The sequence below is a fragment of the Lemur catta genome, chromosome 12 (genome assembly GCF_020740605.2).
Source record: "Lemur catta isolate mLemCat1 chromosome 12, mLemCat1.pri, whole genome shotgun sequence".
NCBI classification, from domain to species: Eukaryota; Metazoa; Chordata; class Mammalia; order Primates; family Lemuridae; genus Lemur; species Lemur catta.
The window spans coordinates 51,495,185-51,515,487 of record NC_059139.1 but is presented as its reverse complement, the minus strand read 5'-3'; the positions used below and the strand labels follow the sequence as shown (position 1 = coordinate 51,515,487).

The 20,303-nt window shown below is 42.4% G+C and overlaps 1 protein-coding gene across 1 annotated transcript in view; it reads right to left on the bottom strand.

Annotated features, from left to right (window-relative positions):
• The window catches only part of THBS4 (thrombospondin 4), a 48,814-nt gene that overhangs the window by 13,026 nt on the left and 15,485 nt on the right, over window positions 1-20,303 (bottom strand). Inside the window, exons 3-10 of the mRNA XM_045566099.1 lie at window positions 11,077-11,324; window positions 8,429-8,537; window positions 8,012-8,094; window positions 7,642-7,693; window positions 7,232-7,437; window positions 5,691-5,828; window positions 3,373-3,441; window positions 548-700 (exon numbers count right to left, since the gene is read on the bottom strand). Coding sequence (XP_045422055.1) covers window positions 548-700; window positions 3,373-3,441; window positions 5,691-5,828; window positions 7,232-7,437; window positions 7,642-7,693; window positions 8,012-8,094; window positions 8,429-8,537; window positions 11,077-11,324 — 1,058 coding nt within the window. The remainder of the gene's footprint in view (window positions 1-547; window positions 701-3,372; window positions 3,442-5,690; window positions 5,829-7,231; window positions 7,438-7,641; window positions 7,694-8,011; window positions 8,095-8,428; window positions 8,538-11,076; window positions 11,325-20,303) is intronic.

The following is a 20,303-nucleotide window of genomic DNA, read 5'->3' as shown; positions in this document are numbered from 1 at the left end:
GACTTGGGAATGGAGGGCGGGAACGAGCCTTCTCCCTGACTACAAGCTCAGCATGAGCTGCTCCTCTCCACTGCGACACCCCCCCCGCCCCAGGAGGGTCAGGCCAGAAGGAAGCTGGAAGTCGTAGGGCGAAGACAGTGAGGAACGACAGCAGGTATGCTTGTCAATTATACAAACAGGTAGACGGGGCAGAAGGAAAAAGGAGAGAGGGAGGCTCCTCCACCTCCCCTCAGCTGGCTTCTTAGGCCTTTCCACAGAAACTGCCTGGGGGCTGGGGCTCCACTGGAGGCTCCAGCACCCAGGTGCCCCCGTGGGGGGTGCCACCCCATGGCCATGCAGGAGAGAAAAGGCAGCTGACGGTTGAGGGACTCCAGACTGCTCCGCCACACCCCACAAACTCAGCAGACACTGCTACTGATACGTTCTGTGCTCATTTTGATTTCAGTGCTGTCACTTCGGAGTGCCTTTGCTGTGAAGCAAGTAGAAACCGGAGAGGGCTGGTGTTTAAAACAGAAGTGGAAAAATGATAAAGCAAGAAACAACTTACCACGCAGGTCACATCCCCCTGCCTCTCTTCAATGCACTGCGCGTTCACACTGCAAGGATTCAGTTCGGGATTTCTGCAGTTTCTTTCGGTTTTGCATCCCCTTGTCTGATCGCCCGTGTACCCTGGTTTACAAGGCCCACAGCGATAAGATCCCTGCAAGAACAAAGACAAGACGATGAGCCAGGGGCTCAAAACTGCGAGCCAAGCTTCTGCTGTTGTGCACGTTTCCATACATACTAGTGAGAACCATGCCTGCCTCTTTGCTTACATGCACGTCTTACAAGATCTTGTGAATGCTGGTGAAAACACCATCCACTTAGATAGCGGGGCGGGGCGGGGAGGGTGTGAATAAAAGTGAAGTCAGAAGAAGGCTGGATGGTGAAACGACAACACTGGCTCACCAGCTCTGCTGTGGTGGCCAAGGAGGAAAGGCTGGGAGTTCCAGTGACATCCTGGCAGGTGGAGTGAGAAGTTTTCTCGGGGGGCAGGGAGATGATTTGATTAAAAAGCAAGTTATTATTTCTTTCTGTTCCTTTGGCTCTTTTACAATTGAATGACAAAGGAATGGGGACACAAACGTTCGTGGCTTGCATTGAGAATTCTTTTTTAGCTGTTGCCTGGGCTAGAGTGCCATGGCTTCAGCCTAGCTCACAGCAACCTCAAACTCCTGGGCTCAAGGCAATTCTTCTGCCTCAGCCTCCCGAGTAGCTGGGACTACAGGCATGCGCCACCATGCCCGGCTAATTTTTTTTCTACATTTTTAGTTGTCCAGCTAATTTCTTTCTATTTTTTTAGTAGAGACGGGGTCTTGCTCTTGCTCAGGCTGGTCTCAAACTCCTGAGCTCAAACGATCCTCCCGCCTCGGCCTCCCAGAGTGCTAGGATTACAGGTGTGAGCCACCGCGCCCGGCCACATTGAGAATTCTTGATGGGGTAAGGCTGCTGTGGAGAAATCTGGCAAATGGGTGTTGGCCCAGCTGCAATGACACTTTTGAGATTAGGCAGGACTTTTTTTTTTTTTTTTAAACAGCTTAAAAAATATGTGCATGTATATGTTAATATTCAAAATTTTTTAAATTTTTTCAGCTTTAATGAGGTATAACTGACAAAATTGTATATATTTAAAGTGTACAATGTGATGATGTGATATATTAATACATATACATTGTGAAATGATTACCATAGTTAATTAACACATCCATCACTTCACATAGTTACTTTCTTTTTAATCCTGTTTTGGTGAGAATACAAGATCCACACTCTTAGCAAATTTCATGTGTATAATACAGTATTATTAATTGTAGTCACCATGCTGTATGTAGAGTCTCAGAACTTATTTATCTTCTATAGCTTGAGATAAAATTTACATATCATAAAAGATACCCACCCACTAAAGGTACACAGTTTAATGATTTTAGTCACTCATGCCCTCTCAGTCCAGGGGATGCTTTCCAGTCATCTTTCTTGATCGATTAGCCTCACCGGACATGTCAGCTCATTCCTTTTCTTGGCTTGTGCTCTTTTTCCTTTGCCTATTTTTTCATTTTTGGGGTTTCTCTGGAGTTCTATCCACTGTCTACTTTCCTTCTCTCTGAGTGCCTTTGTACCAATGTCTCTCAAATCTATTTCTGCACACCAGCTTTGTCCTGGTAAAAAGCTAAGAAGTGGCTAGGCCAGGCATGGTGGCTCACGTCTATAATCCCAGCACTTTGGGAGGCTGAGGTGGGAGGATAGCTTTAGGCCAGGAGTTTGAGACCAGCCTGGGCAATAGCAAGACCCTAACTCTACAAAAAAGAAAAATTAGCTGGGTGTGGTGGTGTACAACTATAGTCCCAGCTACCTGGGAGGCTGAGGCAGGAGGATTGCTGGAGCCCAGGAGTTTGAGGATGTAGTGAGCTATGATGACACCACTACACTCCAGCCTGGACAACACAGCAAGATGCTATCTCAAAAAAAAAACAAAAAAACAAAAAACAAAAAGAAAACTAGATCCCTGTATATTCCTAAGCAGTACAGCATTGTGGAGAAGAACTCAGGCTCTGTAACCAGACTGGGAGTCTTACAAGATGTGTGACGTTAGCCTAATTACATTATATTAATATTTCTGTGCCTCAGTTTCTTCAATTGTAAAACAGGGATAATAGTGCCTGATCATATGGCTATTGTAAGGATTGAAATAAATGACTTGATATTTGTAAAGTGCTTTTCCTTACAAAGAAACAAGGAAACTAGGGATTAAATAACTTTCCCAGAGACATATGGTAACTCAGAAATAGTCATACATGGAATCAGTAGTCTTTTTGTTGATTAAAAAAATTAAGAAAGTTAACTCTGCTACATCTTTCATCTTGGACAGAGTTGACAGGAACTTTTAGAAATAAAACCCATATCTGAATATTTACATTATAGACAACCCTGAGTGCTTAAGTATTTTAATTTAATACAAATGACGTTTGAGAAGTTTTATGAAAATAAAGATTACCATTTGGGGATCTTGTAGTCATTGGTAAAATACTGAACTATTAATATAAACTGCCAAGCTCTTCATATTTTTAAAATACAAGGGGTAATATTTTATTCAACAAATAGTTATCTGAGAGCCCAATATTACAACTTTGATATAAGATAAAGAACAAACTTGGCACTTACAAAATTCTTATATAAAAAATTACTCTTATATTAAACACTTTTTTGCACAAATTTTTACCCTTATTCTGCCAATCAAATATATTATGCCCATATGTTCTATGTGTGTTTGGGGGCTATGATCCATAAACACATACTTGTTTTAGTAACTGGTTCTGCTTTGATAACAGAAATACTTACCAAAGTGTTGACACAGATAGAATTGAGAACGCATGCTCCATTTCGACACTCATCAGTATCAGTGCAGATCTAGCGCAGAAAAGTTGAAAGTTTAGAGTGACACGCTGATTAAATAGGAATGTAAATAAGTTTCCTTTGTTTTGCCATCTTTATGTGAAGCAAAGACACAGAATTTCAGGTAGAACGGTGATCTGAGGGTTATTTTTGCCATCTCCCTGCATTTGTACCCATTTGTACTTAATCTAATTGAAAATGATAATCACGTTCATGGTACTTGAAGTGGTTTAGCAAAGACGACTTGCACAATTCATCTGTTCCACACCTTTTTAGTTAGGAAAGTTTTTATCCTGCTTGAGACTCAATGTACTTCTTCTACCTGAGGATTCCTCTCTTTCTTCAATTCTGAAAAATTCTAAGCTTCCCTCTATTCCTTTATATTCTTTCTTTGGCACTACAATTAGATAACATTGAATTTTCTCATTAATATCTCCTTTTGACTCTTAGCCTCTTGTTTATATTTTCTATGTTTTTCTCTCTCTCTCTGCTAGATGCTGGATGATTTCCTTAGATTCATCTTTCAGCCTATGAATTCCCCGCTAGCTGTGTCTAATGTGTTCTGCTCATCTGTTGAGTTTTTAAGTTCACTGATCGTATTTTTCATTGATAAAAGTTTTATTTAATTATTTCTCACACTCATCTGGTTTTTTTCACATTACCCTCTTCTGTAATTATGGTATTTGTTCCTTCTTTTATCTGTTTATTCTTTTAAACTTATTTTACGTTTATCATGTTTCCTCACGGTAGTTTCTTCATATAAACTGCCATTTGTGTTTATGGGCATATCCTTAGTAGCCCTGATTTTGCCTGTGGGCCCTCCACCGGCCCTGACTTTTGGAGTATCTTTACATAGTGGCATGCCTTTGACTTTTGCCAGAGCTCTGGGGATGATTATTTTAATTTTTTGGCTTGTGTTTCTGCATTATATGTGTAACAGATTTGGAGCTCATAACTGTATGTGGTTCAAGCTCAAAGCTTTGATTTGTTGTGGGTCATGTTCATTTTTGTCAAGCACATCCCAAAGCTGAAGTCAAGCTTCTTTGTTGTTGGCTCATCGAGTTTTTCCACCTCCTTGTAATAGACAGGGTAGTTCTGGAGGCCCCTGGGTTCATGGCAGGTCTTTGTCAAGTTCTGAGACTGCACGGCTGCACCACGCAGGTGACGGAACCCCAGCTCCCCACTCCTAGGCACAGACCCCCCTGCCGCCTCCCAGGAGGTGCTGTGGCATCGGCCCACTCACAGTTCTGGCTGTGAGTTCCCTTCTTTATTTCTGGAAACTGCACCATTTCCTTTCATTTCTTTTGCCCTTGGGATGCATTAAAACTTGTTAACTTTTAGCAAGGTGTTCCCTTCTACTTCAGTTCGGTCTACCATGTTGCTGGAAGTCCACAGGAAGTGTTTCTTACTGCCCTACAGCAAGCACCTGGTATTTCATTTTGTCTATTTTCCTTGGTTTATTCTTAGAGATTTAGAAAAACTTTGGGTCATCACTCTAATGGCTTCTTGTCATTCCTATGTTTAGCTTGCCTCCTTTTTCTAGTCTAAAAAATCATGCCCTCTAGAATCCTTTGATAGGCAGCTAGGAAATAATGAACCCCTGCCCTTCTTCAAAGCTAATATAATAATTTCTCTAAGGTAGTAAAATATATTTATAGACCTACCATTTGCAAGGGCTGAAAACATCAAAAAGAATTTCATAGTCAGTCAGTTAAATAATGACCAGGATATAGTAGAACATTTGGAAATAAATGGAGACTGTCATAAAGCACTCAAGTGCTTTATGGCAATTTATAGCTTATATAAGAAAAAGGAGAGGTTGCCTCAGGGGATCATTTCTACTCTTGAAATCCCCTCATCTCTAAAACACTTTCTGATTGGCAACAATGACTTTATGAAAGTGACCTAATTTTTCAAAGCTTTTATTTGTTTCTCTGATTCTCAAGTTATTCTGGAGGACAAAATTTTCAATGGCTATCAACAAATAAGTCTGAAATTATGCCACATAGCCAGTATTGCCCCATTGACTGTTTTTCTAGTGATACTCTATTATCCCAACGGAACAGCTTCCTCCCTTCTAGACATTATGAATATATACACTCAGAAATGAGTAGGAAAACTTCCTAGTTGGCTTCTTGTGCACCATGATGTTCCACATGGCACTGGCTGCTCAAGGAGGTGAAGGGTTATACTGAAGAGGTGGGAACCAACCAAAATTGTTCTGTTAAGATGAAAACCAAAGAGAAACCATAACTTTAGCCCACCTGCTTGTTTGTCTTGGCAAAATTGATCCCAACACCCTGCACCATGGGCCCTGTGAAGCCCACCGGGCAGGCATCACATCTGAAGCCAGGAGACAAGTTCACGCAGCGCACGCCCGGGTAGCAGGGATGGTATTTGCACTGGAGACCAAAAAAAAAAAAAAAAAAAGTTCAGAGAAAACTCTCTCAAACTTTTCTTCATCTATCTGTGCATTTGTTTAGTCATTTAACTGTTTTTTGGTGGAAAAAATGATAAAAGGAAATAAAAGCTTCTAACTTCCTAGTTACCCACTGAATGTCTGCCCCACACAATCTAGGCTGCCTTTCAGCAGGCTTCTCTGCTTTACAGAATAAATGGCATATCCAGGTGGAAAGGGGCCCTGATGTTAACCAGCCTACATCCCGGTGTAAGCAGCTCCCTGGTGTTCTAACCTGGAATTCACAAATCTCTGTGAAAGGACCATGTCCCTGCACCGCTCGTCAGCGGGCTGTTAGATGACTCCAAAGGCATTAGCAAACCAACTGCTTAAACGGAAGGACCTAGGGTAGGCAAAGCCAGGGCAGGTGCTTCTTCAGTAAGGTGTGATCCATCAGGGTCTGTGCCTGCCTTCATGTCTATCAAGTTCATGGCTATTCCAAGGCTTTCGGAGTTTTGGAGATTGGTTCTGGTCCTTTTTTTTTTTTTTTTTAACCACTTCGACTAATGTAAAAAACATGACCACTTCCTGCCCTTTCAAATGGAGGAAAATTCTAGTTCACAGATAAAAACCAGATGCGGTTCTGTGAAACGTGTACAGATGTTTCTCCAATTGAGGGATTACTAGAGACCATCTTTAATTGCTTACTACCGGGGAAGGTAGTCAGCCAAGTGCTGCTGTGAGCCTGTGGGAGTCTGTGGGGGTCAGCGTGCACCTAAGTTCCCCGTGTGTGCCCCTCCCTCCACTTCTCCTTGCAGCCCTCCTCCGGCTGGGTGAGAGGGAAAAGGCACATATCGGTGGCAACCTTGCCACCTGCTATGGACAGCCCATATTTTCTGGATCCTGCTGGCTCCATCCCTGGGCACTTCTAATTGCTCACAGGTTACAGGGCCACCCTAACAACTCTTGCTGGCATGAGAGTCCCCTCTGCTCCTCTATCTAGGAAGCCTGAAGAAATCCATTGTTAACCTTGAAAATATACCCTTATAAAAGTCCTCCCCTTCTACATTTGCAAAATCATAGGAAAAGCAAAATTGTAACATAGACTGCTTAGGAGACATAATCAATGCAGATGTTGGCAGAAGTCTCGGCATTGTAGCAACACAGACTGGTAGAAGAGTTGGAAACCCAGCAAGAATGACAAATATGGCCACAACCGTGTGTCATGCCTCCTTCGGCTGCTCATGGTATCTCAGGGTCTCCAAGGATTCCTAAGCAAGTAGTTTGTATGGAGCCTGGAGGACAACCCAAGTCATCCTTTATTCACCCGCTCGGCTTCTTCTGCCATGTGCTGTAGGGTGTGGAGGAGACTCAGGGAGCCCCTACTCTGTGTAAGTGAACTTTTACCTCATCCACGTCAGAACAGGTGATCCCATTTCCCACGTAGCCGTCGGGGCAGGACCCGCACTGGAAGCCATCTCTGGTGTCAGTGCATTGGACGCCTCGGAAACACGGGTTGGAGTCACACCGGCGTGGTGGGCGTGTTGGGGGTGCCGGGGGTGCTGGGGGCACCAGTGTGGTGCTTGGGGTTGGAGACTGAAACCTGAGAGGACCTAGAGAAAAACAGGAATCCACGGGCTTATTCCCCACCAGGAAGACATACAGGATGCAAAATGAAATTTGGTTTCCCACTGAACTTTTCTTCCCTTCCCTGCAACTTCATGGTGAACCTTCAGAAACGCAGTCAATGCAGGCAAGCCCTTCCCCAGTCTGCATCACCTGACTCAGAAAGAGCCAGTCACTAGAAAAGCACTTACCACAAGCTTGGCATTCAGCTATGGTATTTCGCAAAAATGTTGTTTCCTTGACCTTTAAAGATGAGAAAGGGAAAAAAGCATTGAAAAGGAGTGCCTAATACGATCCAGGAATGAAAGAATCCACGTCACACTTCTTACAACAGTGCTAACATACTACTACTTAGACTTGCAACTATGGTGTGTTTGTCACAAGCTCGGCCCGCACTTCCAGAGCGCTTCTAGTAGAGGCCTGGGGTGGGGAGTTGTATGAGCCCCTCAAGGTCTGGCTCAGAGCCCGCCTCCCTGCCTGGGCAGGCTGCAGCTCCACAAGCTTGTATGAGAGCTGCTCTGATAAGACTGGGGCTTTTCTGATGTATGTCCTGTTGGTTACCTGCTGTCTCAGAAGGTCCTTCACCTCTCCCAGAAGTTGGTTTAATTGTGTCATTTGACCCAAGAACTGCCGGTTAAAGTCTCCTGTAGGAACACCAAAAGGCAAGGAGCATTCAGCCAGTGACAGTCATTTCTAAGTGACTCAAAACCAAATGGTTCCTCGGAGAATCATCATGACAAGATGATTCAAAAAGTTAGGGTATCTGAATTTAATTTCTCTAATACACCAAAAAATAAAAATAAAATAACAATGATGCCACTGGCTAGTTAGTCCAGATTCATGTGAGTTAGAAAAATAAAAGTGCAATGAAAATATTCCTTGTCCTAGACTTTGATTCTGCTGGGACCCAGGCCATCCAGGGGACCTGGAGTTTGCTGTGTTGATGGAGGCGTGCAAACTGCCCGGGGCTCACCACACCTGTGCCTGCGGTGGGCAGCGGCTCGCTCTGCTGCAGGAAGCAGTCTTGCAGGCTGGCCACCTGGAACAGCGAGCCTCTCACCACCAGCTTCAGCTCTTCCAAGAAGTCCTGGAAGAAATCACAGTCACACCATAGATTGCTGACACTGTTCACAAGCCAATGTGCTTGCATATTCATGCAATTTTCATAACAGAGCAGCCCTGTATACTTCGACTCTGACATCTTACATAACTTTGTAGGTTCGCATTTTTCCTAAAGCCTGCCAGCCTATTTTTCTGAAGTGAATATGGAAGTAGCCAGTAGCCTAGGAAAATGCTCCTATCCAACTCGGCCTGAAAGTTCATCAAGGTGGCCAAGAAGAGGAAAGGCTATTTTCCTACATGGTGAAAGAATAATTTTGTAGCAGAAGCCTCTTAAGAATTGTCTGGAATTTGTTTATGGAGTTTAGACTAAAATAAGATACCAATCGCAGTTTTATTTTTTTGAGACAGGGTCTCACTTTGTTGCCCAAGCTGAGTGCAGTGGCATGATCATAGCTCACCGCAACCTCAAATTCCTGGGTTCAAGTGATCCTCCCGCCTTAGCCTCCCTAGTAGCTAGGACTACAGGCATGCACTACCATGCCTGGCTATTTTTTTCAATTTTTTAGAGACAGGTCTCACTATATTGACCATGCTGGTCTTAAACTTCTGGCCTCAAGCCATCCTCCTGCTTTAACCTCCAAGTAGCTGAGATTACAGACGTGAACCACCATGCCCGGCATCTGATCCCAATTTTAAACAGTATTGTTTTTAGGATGTGTTAGCTCCACATTTCAGCAAAGCCTCTGATTTCCATGGGCTATGAGAACAAATAAACAGTATCTTCTATGATCATTAGGTAGTTGATATCATATTTTAATATTACTAGTTGATGTCAATCATTCATTGTTAGTCAAAAAGTCAACTTCCTCACCCTTTTATCTTGTAACTTTTACTTGTACTCATTTTTATTATATTTATATATGACAGGAAAAGTTTATGTTAACTGCCAATGTAAAGTCACCATTGTTATTTTAGAACTGAGCATGCTAAGGATTTTCAGAGGAATTCTACTTTTTAATTTTGCTAAGATTTACGCAGCATGTGCTATGTAAGAGATACTGTGTTGGACATCAGGCTTTAAGCTCCACAGAGGCCAGGACGACAGCTGGTTTTTCCCACCGCAGGATCCCTAATGCCTAGAGTGTGCCTATTTGTTGACTAATTGACTGAATGAGTAGGTGACCTTGAAACCAAGCCACTGTGATCCCTACTGATAGTCTAAGGAGGTAAAACTTCTGAGAAAATTCCAGTGAGTATAGTTTCTGATGACCTTGTCAGGCTGAGTTCTATATTTTAGAGATTGACTTATTTGGTGGTGGATACTAATTTCTGAAATGACTAGTGACACAATTTTTGACTGTTATTCTGATGACTTGGGCTACTTTGGGGATTCAGAAATAAAGGTTAGCATATCTTTCTATTCATTAATTTTTTTTCTATAGGTAAGCCTACATTAAAGATCTCTCTATATGACTCTGCAAAACCAAAAAATAAATAAATAAATAAAAAAAAGAAAATCCAACAAACAAAAAAACTTTGGATTTTAGCTTTCTTGGCATTTTTGCTTTAAAATGATTCCTGTTAAGCACAAAATTTCAAGGTTAGATTCATAGTTTTTATATTACTATCTAAAACTTCACAGCATTCCTGCTTATAATGGGAATTGTTTCTTACACACCCTGTCTCTTTGTACAACGGGCTCAGAGAAGCTTGTAACTAAAGCATATATAATAATAAAATAGAAATGGAAAATGAAGATTGAGAGCTAGAAGAAAAATATTATGGGCTATAACAGATGAACATAGTTATTGATTTTGACATTGACTTCTATATCAGATAAAATTCAGGAACTGTAACTAGTTATGCATTATTGGAAAGGACAAAGAATATTAGTTCTTTATAGGAAACAAAGCATTTCTTAGCACAAAATCCTAAAAGACATGCATGTGGCAATTTCTACAGCAGGTGCAATGATATAATGATAATAATAATAATAATAACCACCATTAACAGGTATAAAACAGAAGACAAAGGTGATGGGATTTTTTTTAAGACCACATTGAACTAAGCTAGCAATAAGCTCCTTTTTTGTTAGTGGATGTTCTGACAAGACCTGTGAAAAATGCCATTCCCGGTGCTTGGCAGTTTCCAATCATTCTTTTTAAAATTTTCATTGAAAGTAATAAATATTAATAACATTACAGAATATTGAAAATAGGTAATGCTATCATCCTAAGGTAGTTATTTTTATTTTTGCCAATCTTTTCCAACTTTACAATTGTATCCAAAGTCTCTACTAATCATTGAAAGCAGAAACTCTCAATTTTGGCTTCACATTAGAATCAGTAATTTAAAAAAATGCTGATGCCTAGCACCACCAAACAGATTCTGATTCAGTTTGTCTTGAGGGTGGCCCTCTAGCAGTTGTTTTCCAAGCTCCCCACGTGATTCTAATATACAGCCGGCATGAGACCCTGGCATATTTTTCTCAGCACAATCCTCTGTACTCTCTAGGCCTTGGCAGCCCACCTTTGCACTTCAAAGAATGGTCTATGGGTTCCTACCTGTGGCCGCCTCTGGAAAGTCCTCAATTCAACGGACTCAGGACTCTGGGAGAGGCCAGCAAAGGCTCTGGGGAGATTGTGAACGGAGTCCACTTGGGAGCAGTCCAGGTAGAGCTCTACAGAGCCAGCCCCTCGCTGCAAATTGGTCAGTCTTAGGAGGACCCTGTGCCGCCTCCCATCAGCCAGCTGCAGGTTGTTGAAAACCACCAAATGGATCTTCCCATCATTCTTCATGTAACGGAGGATGGCTGGAACCAAGCATAGATCGGTGAATGGCGTGACGAGGGGAAGGGGGTGGTCCTGGGCTGAACAGCTTCCTGGCCACAAGACTAGGGTCACTGGAAAGAATGTGAGCAATTCATAACCACAACTACTGACTTCTGTTCACCACCTTCTGTGTGCCAGGCACTGTCTCAGGCACCGGGAATCCACTCTCCTCCTGAGGACATTTTGTACTGATGGAGAAACAGACAATATGTAGTAAATTTGAAAATAAAAAACTTCAGATAGTCATAAGTACAATGAGCAAGAAAAGCCCTCTAAGAAAGCAAACTAAAATCTAAGTAAGCTCCTGAGAGCATGAATTTATTAATTTGCCAAACATTTACTGAGCAAACCATGGTGCTGAGGACTGTCCTTAGGTACTTTAAATACTTAATTTCTACTCATTGCAACCCAATGAAATTGGAATAACTGTAAATGAGGAAAATGAAGCTCAGGTAAATGAAAGTACTTGCTCAAGGACATAAGAAATGGCAGGACAAGACACTGAACCCAAGTGTGGCAGATTCCATGACTAAAGGAATGCTAGGCGTGCACATGTCTTGGTAAACCCATGTCAAATCAAGTGTGATCTGTCACATTGTCCCTCAGCAACCCATCCCTAAATTTAACAATGCTCAGTTAGGAAATAAAAGGCTGCAAAAGAAGGACTAGGAAGGAGATCCATTATCTTATTTTCTGTTTGCTTTTTTGTTCCTATGTGGGTAGCTATCTATTCACATATCACATTCACTAACTATTATGTGAATAGTGAGCATATTCACATTAAGCTCACTAAATGAAAAATCACCCTGATTTGTGGGCTTGGTTTTTCACTCCACTATTGTCCTGAACATAAGCTGACCCTTTGTGAGCTGAGCCCACTGGCAGAGGTTTGCTAGGAAGACCAAAGAGATTTACTTCCAAAGTCTCAGTGAGTCTACCCACCACACGTCCAGGACCATCCACAGGTACCACTTTCAAACCCAAATTCATCACCAGTAACAACCCCAGGAACAAGGTCGGAGGCTGATTGCAAATGCTGCTGGCTAAGTGAGGCAGTAAACACATGACTGCAGCTCCAAAGCTCTGAGTCAAAGTCTTCATCTGCTTGAGGGTGGGAAAGCCTTAAATTGCTAGAATTCTCCGGGAGGGCAATTTAGTTATGTGTATCAGAACCTTAAAGATGTACAGAATCTTTGGCCTATCAATGCTACTTCTAGGAACTAAAACTGAGGAAATTAAAGAAAAAAGAAGCACCAAGATATATGGAGAAGAATGTTCATTTCAGAAATATCACAATAAATATTTGACACAACAGATATGTCTAAAGAGAGGGCTGGCTAGTTCATGTATAATCATAAAATGGAACACTATGGAATAGTTGCGTATTAAAAACACAAAAAGACATTCCCAGTATTTTGTTAAGTGAAAAAAAAAAAGGTCATAAGTCCATATATTAATAGTTTCATTCAGGAAAAATTGTGTGTGTATATATACTATGTATACACATGTATATACATACATACATACATAGAAAATTAGAAGAAACTATGTCAACATTAACATGCTGGGTGCTTGGAAGATGTATATTATTTTTTCTTCTTGATCATCTTCACTGTCTAATTTTTCTACAAGAAACACCATTACTTGTATACAAAAAAAGGAAAACAGAAATGTATTACACACATGCACACAGACTGTGTTCCTGTCAATTTGTACGATTTGTGACAAGTAACTTGGACCATTTTTCCTTAGTTACCTTTTCTGTAGAGTGTAAACGCCAACTCGGTGCTGCCCATGGATTAGCCAGCCATGAATACCTGTTTATGTTGCAGTATTGCCAAAGGAAACATCACTACCAGGAAACTTTAAGGATATATTTTAAGCCTTTCTCCACATTAGACTTTCTAGGTTCATTTTTTCACCCCTTCTGAACTATGACTAGATTTGATTTTCCATTTGATTATGGTCTGGAAGAGCTAGTTGGCATCAGGTTCTGTGATGCAGAGAGACAGCGGGAGGAGTCAGACAGGAGATCTCTTACGTCTGTGTGGTCACACCACTGGCTCCTGGAGAGAAGAGAACTGGTAAAGACTTGGCAAGACAGACCAGCTAGAAGGACTCTCTACAATTCCAGTACAATACTAAGTTTCCTGAAGTACTGAATAAATGTAAATAAATGGTAAGACTTAAATCAATGTGGTATGAAGAGAAAGAAAATAATAGAATGGAAGAAAATAGACATGAGTAGAAATTCTAAGGTATTTCTAATCTGGGACACAACAGAATTCTTATCCTTTTATTTAATGTTAATTTTGAGAATTCACATGTACCCTATAAATATGTAAAACATTATGTACCAATAAAATAGACAAATGAAAAAAGAAAACAAATTTGAATGAAAAATTTTAAAAATTGTTGAGAATTTACAATAAGCAACTGCATGGCTGGAAACTGTCGACATATATAGTAACCAAAAGAAGGAGACATTGAACCCAAACATATGAACTTAATTTTTAAACAACTTCTATTACTTTACTATTTAGAACAGTTTTGCAAATACCTGGAGTTTTCACAGGCCAAGAAAAATACTATTTGGACCACCAAACTTGAATTAGGTCACACATACATTTACTCAATATCTTTTTACTTTAGTTATAGCTACCATTTTTGTTCCCTGTATTAACTATTTAAGAGGATACACATAGTGGCATAAAACAAGTACTTGTGATTTTTCCTCCCTAAATTAATATTTCTGTGAAATCCAAAGGAAACATTTTCATGGGCATATTGCCTGCTTCTAATAGGCCTCTGCATGGCAGGTGGGTCATGGTTTATTTTCATAACTGAATATCTGTGTTTATTTTTATAAATAGTACCTAAGCAGTACTTTATATACAGCAGGTGTGCATTAAGTGTTGTGACTATGAACTTTCAATGAATAATTAAATGATTGCATTTAAAGCTTTTCCTATGGAAAATACAAAAGTTTAGAGAGTTATAATTCAACATCTAATTCCAGGTAGCAAAACCTACTACTGTATTCATACTCTCATTTAAGGGGATTCTGTACTTTTGCCTTGCTTTATGTCGCAGTGCAACACCCAAATGACAATCCCTCATGCTCCTAGATCTTGTGACAATAGCAAGAGGAAAAAAGGCAAAGAAGAATCATGGAAACTTTCATCTTCACAGTGTCTGTTAGCAGAAAAATTATCAAGTGCCTTAACATCTACCATTCTTCATACTCGATCCAATAATTCTCATTTTTCTTGTGGCTTCCAGTTTTCATTTTTCTTTTTTATTGCAAATACTTTACCTCAATGCCTCTACACTTATTTTATCTTCAGAGCAGTAAGACTACCCCAGAGGGCAGACAGGCCCCATTCAGGAAACTCAGCATTCTCACATCAGTCATACTGAGTCCGGAAACAGTGAAAAGCTGCAGCCCCAGGAGCCTGCAGCCTGGTTGGGGAGCTTTCCTGACCTTCTCCAGAGGCGGCACCATGGGAGAAGGGAGAGAACAGACAAGTTTCCCTTCCTCCCTCCAGCATCCCTTTCCTAGTGCTCACCTCACCCTATCTTTGCCCGACACACACACATAGCAGAGCCAGCCAAACAGAGGGAAAAATACTATGGCGGGAGGACAGTCATTCTGCCCCTCCTGGAAGGAGTGAGAAGCCCGTCTCCTGAAGCTGGAACCACCACACCTCCCAGCTCCACCACACCTCTGCCCGGTCACCACCCTCGAGAGCCCCATACTCAGGAAAACAGTCCCTGGGTACAACCCTGTTTCTTCAGCTGCGGCCCATTCAGTTTCCGTGCTTGGTGTTCACTCACCAGCAGCTGCACAAGTTTGCTAGGGGATTGCAGCCTGTTGTCTTGAGGGCTAGTGCGAGAACACAGCACACACCAAACGGAACTGAGGCTGACGGTCAGCAGGTGGTCATCTCTCAAATGACAGTTCGGCTCTGCTCTGCATCTCTGGGCTTCTCTGTTACATTCCTGACTCACCTGCCTACTTTAGGTCTCTTTCTGCACAGATTTTTTTGAACTGACAGATTGAGCGTCTTGTGACTGTTCTGATCAACTTATTGCCTTCTCAAAGCAAGCAAGCAAATGAAATCCTTCAGTAACTCCCTTGTGGATTCTAAATATTATCTAAGCTCCTTATCCCAGGACTTGCCCCAATCTTCCCATTACCTTCATCACCCCCATGCTGCCAAGTCTATTTCTTACTAATTTTCCCATATACTATAGCATCCAAGGGCACCAATACATCTATTTATGGAATGAAAAAATAGATAAAATAGAGTATTTGTGTCCACCCTGATTTTCATTACCCACCATTATATCTTTTCTAAACCGTGGAGACACTTTCAGTTGGTTTATTTATATAAATCTGTTCCTTTAACTTAGCATCTTTGTGTATTTGACAATTTTGGGTCTGATTTTACGGCACTGTCCAAAAGCCACACTTCCATGCCTGGATACCAGCCCGACACAGGAGCCACGTAGCCCAGCCTGATTAAATATGATTTCAGGGACCAGCAGGAGGTGGAAAAGCAGACTCAAGCAATGAAGATTTGAAATATTGCTAACTTGGGAAAGAATTTTCAAAAGGTGCTTTTTGAAAAGTGAACCTGGTAGTCAAAAATATTATGATATGCTGAATGTCAAAATAATGAAGCAGGGGGTCAGCTTTAAAGAACGGGAAATGGTAATATTTCGTCTGCTTGGGCAAAAGAGTCCAGACTGGCCTGGCCTGCAGGCAGCAAACTCACAAAGGTAGTCCAGGGCTCTCTGCTTTGCTTGGCAAATGGCTTTGCTCTTTGGCACTTTTAAATATATGATGAAAGCCATCAATGTCAACCTTCCCTCTTCTTTTTAAATAATTGTGCATTTAAAAATTGTCTTCTTGCCATTAATGGCTTTTGTGATGGATATTCTTGTTTGCCTTTGCTTACTTATCTTTATGCCCTGTACACTAGGTCTTTGTAACTTAGTGCTTTGGAAATACACATAAAAGGTAAATCATCAAATTGCTTTTCCTGAAAGTACTCTAGGTGACTCGTAGCTATGATAAATGCAGTCTGTTTGTTTCAAATTTTTTTTATGGTTGTTTGAACAAATGGAAAGAGCACATACACACATACACAGAAAAAAGAAACTATCTAGTGAAAGAAAACATGGAAATTATATTAAACATCTGCAGAGGACTTTTATGTTTTGAGAAAACGAGATTCATCACAGTATGCAACTATCTGGTTGATGACAAAGCTGTGAGTGTGCACAGAATCCCAAGGTCATGTTATAGGAGAGAACTGCAAAGCAGTTTCTTAAGTGCCCATGGAACCTCTCTAGCCTTAGTGGAATCACTGAATATTAGCATTATAAGTCATCCAGCTTAATATCTCACTTCACAAATCCCCTCAATAAAAGTGCAGCCTCTACCAGCACATTTCCAGTAACAAGGAACTCATTACTTTGCAGAGAAACCCATTTCACTTTTGGATCGCTCTCCAAGATTTTCCTAATACAGAGCCAGCATCTGTTTCCTCTGACTTCCACCAGTGGGTCCCAATTTTACTCTTCAGAGCTAGACGAGTTTTAGTCTGCTCCTCATTACAAATGACATTCTTCGAACATTTTAAGGCAACTTTCATATAGTTCATGTCTTCGTCAACTGGCTCCTTTATATCTCCAGTTCCTTTAACTTTTTGACTTAGATGTAGTAAAAAAAAAAAAAAAATGGGTCCAGATGGGTGCTGTTTTGGTGACTCTTCTTAAAGTAATCTCTGACCTGACAATGTCCCTGTGAAATGTGTCCAGGACTAGACACAGTATCTAGATGTGGCCTAGACAATTAGGAGTACACCAAGATTATTAATTTCCTTAAGCAGGCCACATATATGCATTAATGAAACCTAAAATTTAAGGAGCTTTTAAAAAACAGTTGTATCACAGTATCTGTTCATTCATTCAGTCAGCAGACCATTCTGAGCATCCACTGTGTGTCAGGCACTATGCTCAACAATGATTGGTTCTTAATGTTGTTGACTAGAACTCTTAGGATAGATCTCCCACATCTGGTACTTATGCAATTGGCTTTTCACTCCTCAATGATGAATTTACATTTATTCTTGTTAAATTTCATCTGATTGCTTGTGGACCATTGTGTCATCTGGTAAGAACTTGTAAATATCAATGATGGCATCCAACAAGTTCAACTCTTTTCCAGCTTTGTGCTGGTTGAAAACATGATAAAATACTGGGTCTTGACTGAAGTCACTGATATGTTGAACAGTTCAATGTCCAAGACAAAGCCTTATCAAAAACCACTAGACATCCTGCTATAAGGCAGCTTACCAACCCCTAGCAGTACTATTACCTAGCTCATTCTTTTTTTACATTATTCAGAAAGGTGTAATGAGTGACTTCGGAGGGTTTCCGGAAGATGGCTGACTAGAGATGTTGGTAACCAGGTCATCTCAGAAAGAAGGAAAAGTTTTAGGTGAAGAAAAAAAAAAAAAAAAAAAAAACCAGCTCAGGTGTAATTCTGAGAAAAAAGTTCCAGAACCTACCAGAGATTCCATGGGAAGAAGTTGCAGAGCAGAACAAGGAGCAAGATATCAGCAGATATCAACCCCCAAGAAACTTAGAGTCCCATGGGAAGGGTAGGTGGGGGTTTTGTTTCTCCTTCCCTCACACCTCTGGTAGTCAGCAGGCTTCCAAGCTGCTGGAGAGCTTTTCTACCCTCATGAGCCCCAAAGCTGCTGCCACCAGTGAACTGGGAGCTGCTTGAAAACAAAGCACCAGGCCCCTCAAGGTCACTTCCTGTCACCACAGACAAAAGCTGAGACAGCATGTGCCATTCTGCTTCTCCACCCATCGTGTGCCTTTGTCCTCCCCGGGGAGCTTCAGCCCTTCAGTTTTCTTTTTTTTTTTTTTTGAGACAGAGTCTCACTTTGTTGCCCGGGCTAGAGTGAGTGCCGTGGCATGAGCCTAGCTCACAGCAACCTCAGACTCCTGGGCTTAAGCGATCCTACTGCCTCAGCCTCCCGAGTAGCTGGGACTACAGGCATGAGCCACCATGCCCGGCTAATTTTTTTGTATATATATTTTTAGTTGGCCAGATAATTTCTTTCTATTTTTAGTAGAGACGGGGTCTCACTCTTGCTCAGGCTGGTCTCGAACTCCTGACCTCGAGCGATCCACCCGCCTCGGCCTCCCAGAGCTAGGATTACAGGCGTGAGCCACTGCGCCCGGCCTAGCCCTTCAGTTTTCATGTCACTTGTTCCTACACAAATATTTCCTAACTCTAGTCCAGACTGTGGTGGCCACAGGAGCTGGGGGGGGGTCCCAGGGGATCTGTGCAATCCCACAGCTTGGACATTCCAGGGGGGTTGCCTTCTGGGGAGAGGGACAAAGATGACCAGAGTGCCAGCTCTCCTGCATTAAGACTCTTTTCTTCCCAGTCCCCTTCCCTGCCCACTGCTGCCAAGTGGCATGGATGCCCCAAGGCATGATTTAGCCAGGGCTCTCAGGAGCAGCTGCTTTCTCTCTGTTGGCACACCCACTATATCAAGGCTCTCAGAGAAGGGGCTCACACCTTTCCTCTTAAAGATCTGCAGTGGACTAAGGGGTGCTCAGACTATGAGCTCCCTGACCGCTGGTCCTCCCTAACGCTCCTCGCCTGGCTGCTCCAGCAAAGCAGGGCACACCCCAAAACAGAGGGACATTAAACCTGCTTGAGCACTCCATGAGCAATTCAGGATCAGCACGCTTCTCCCTGACAAGGTCAGGGATTGATCTTAGGGAACCACGGGACAAGCCCACAGGCCAGATCCCACACTCCCAGGACTCAATCATGTTGAGGCACGGAAGGGAGATTTGTGAACTAATTTTGGGAGGCGAGGGAGCCCACATGGACAGAACTGAAAGCAGAGTGAAGTGTGGGTATGAGCTTCAGTGTGCTCTTGGGGCACCCCTCTCCTGCAGGAAAGCCACACTTTCAGTCCAGGGCTGGATCCTGGACAGGGAAGGTCCCGGCTTGTGAGCCCAGCTAGTTTGAGCTTCAGCTGGCCGCCAGACGCTGGAAGATCTTGGGGCAGGGGAGGAGGGGGAAGAGTGAAACCCACTCCTAACAGCCAAACTGTGAATCTCAGATGGGTCCACCTCCACAAGCAGACTTTCTGCCTTGGTGGGGACACTTTAGTCCCTCCCTGGGGGCTTTCCCAAGCAGGCTGGGAGCAGACCCTCAACCACTGCTGAGACAGTACTTGTGCCCACCTTCGTGGAGCTGGAAAGCAGGTTGGTCCAACTCAGCCCTACTCAGCCTCACTCTTCCACCCACTTCTGCTATGGTGGAGAATAAGGAGTCCCCTGGGAGCTCCGGGGCCCCACCTACTGCCTGGGGCATCTGAGTGCTTCTGCTGATGGACTAGAGCTGGTCACAGGTTACAGGGGGACCCAAAACCAACACTGCTGCTGGCTCTTTCCTGCAGGTGCCACCTACTGGCAGGGAGGACAACTTGTACAGCCCATTACAACATGTACTGAGTCAATCCTATAGGGTGTGGCTGATTCTTACTCACAAGCACCACCTACTGTCTCAGAGATTAAACTGAGTGTCCCAATGTAATTCACGCAGTTAAGAAGACCACAGGGCTGGGGAAAGAGAAAGGATTTCAAAGAGAAATCCCCTCAACAACAAGAGATCTCCCCCCCCCCCCACAGTATACCACCACTACAGCCTATAACTAGCAACTGAGAAAACTACCATACTAAGAATATCTATAACCAAGGTATCCATCCAGAACCTAGATCTCCACCAAGGTACCCACAAGCAAAGCTGAAGGTCCTTACTCAACGTATGCTACAAACACACCCTTAATAGTGAGGGGGAAAAAGCCCTATCTAAACAAAAGAAAATACAAAAACAAGAAACAGCTGCTCTGGAT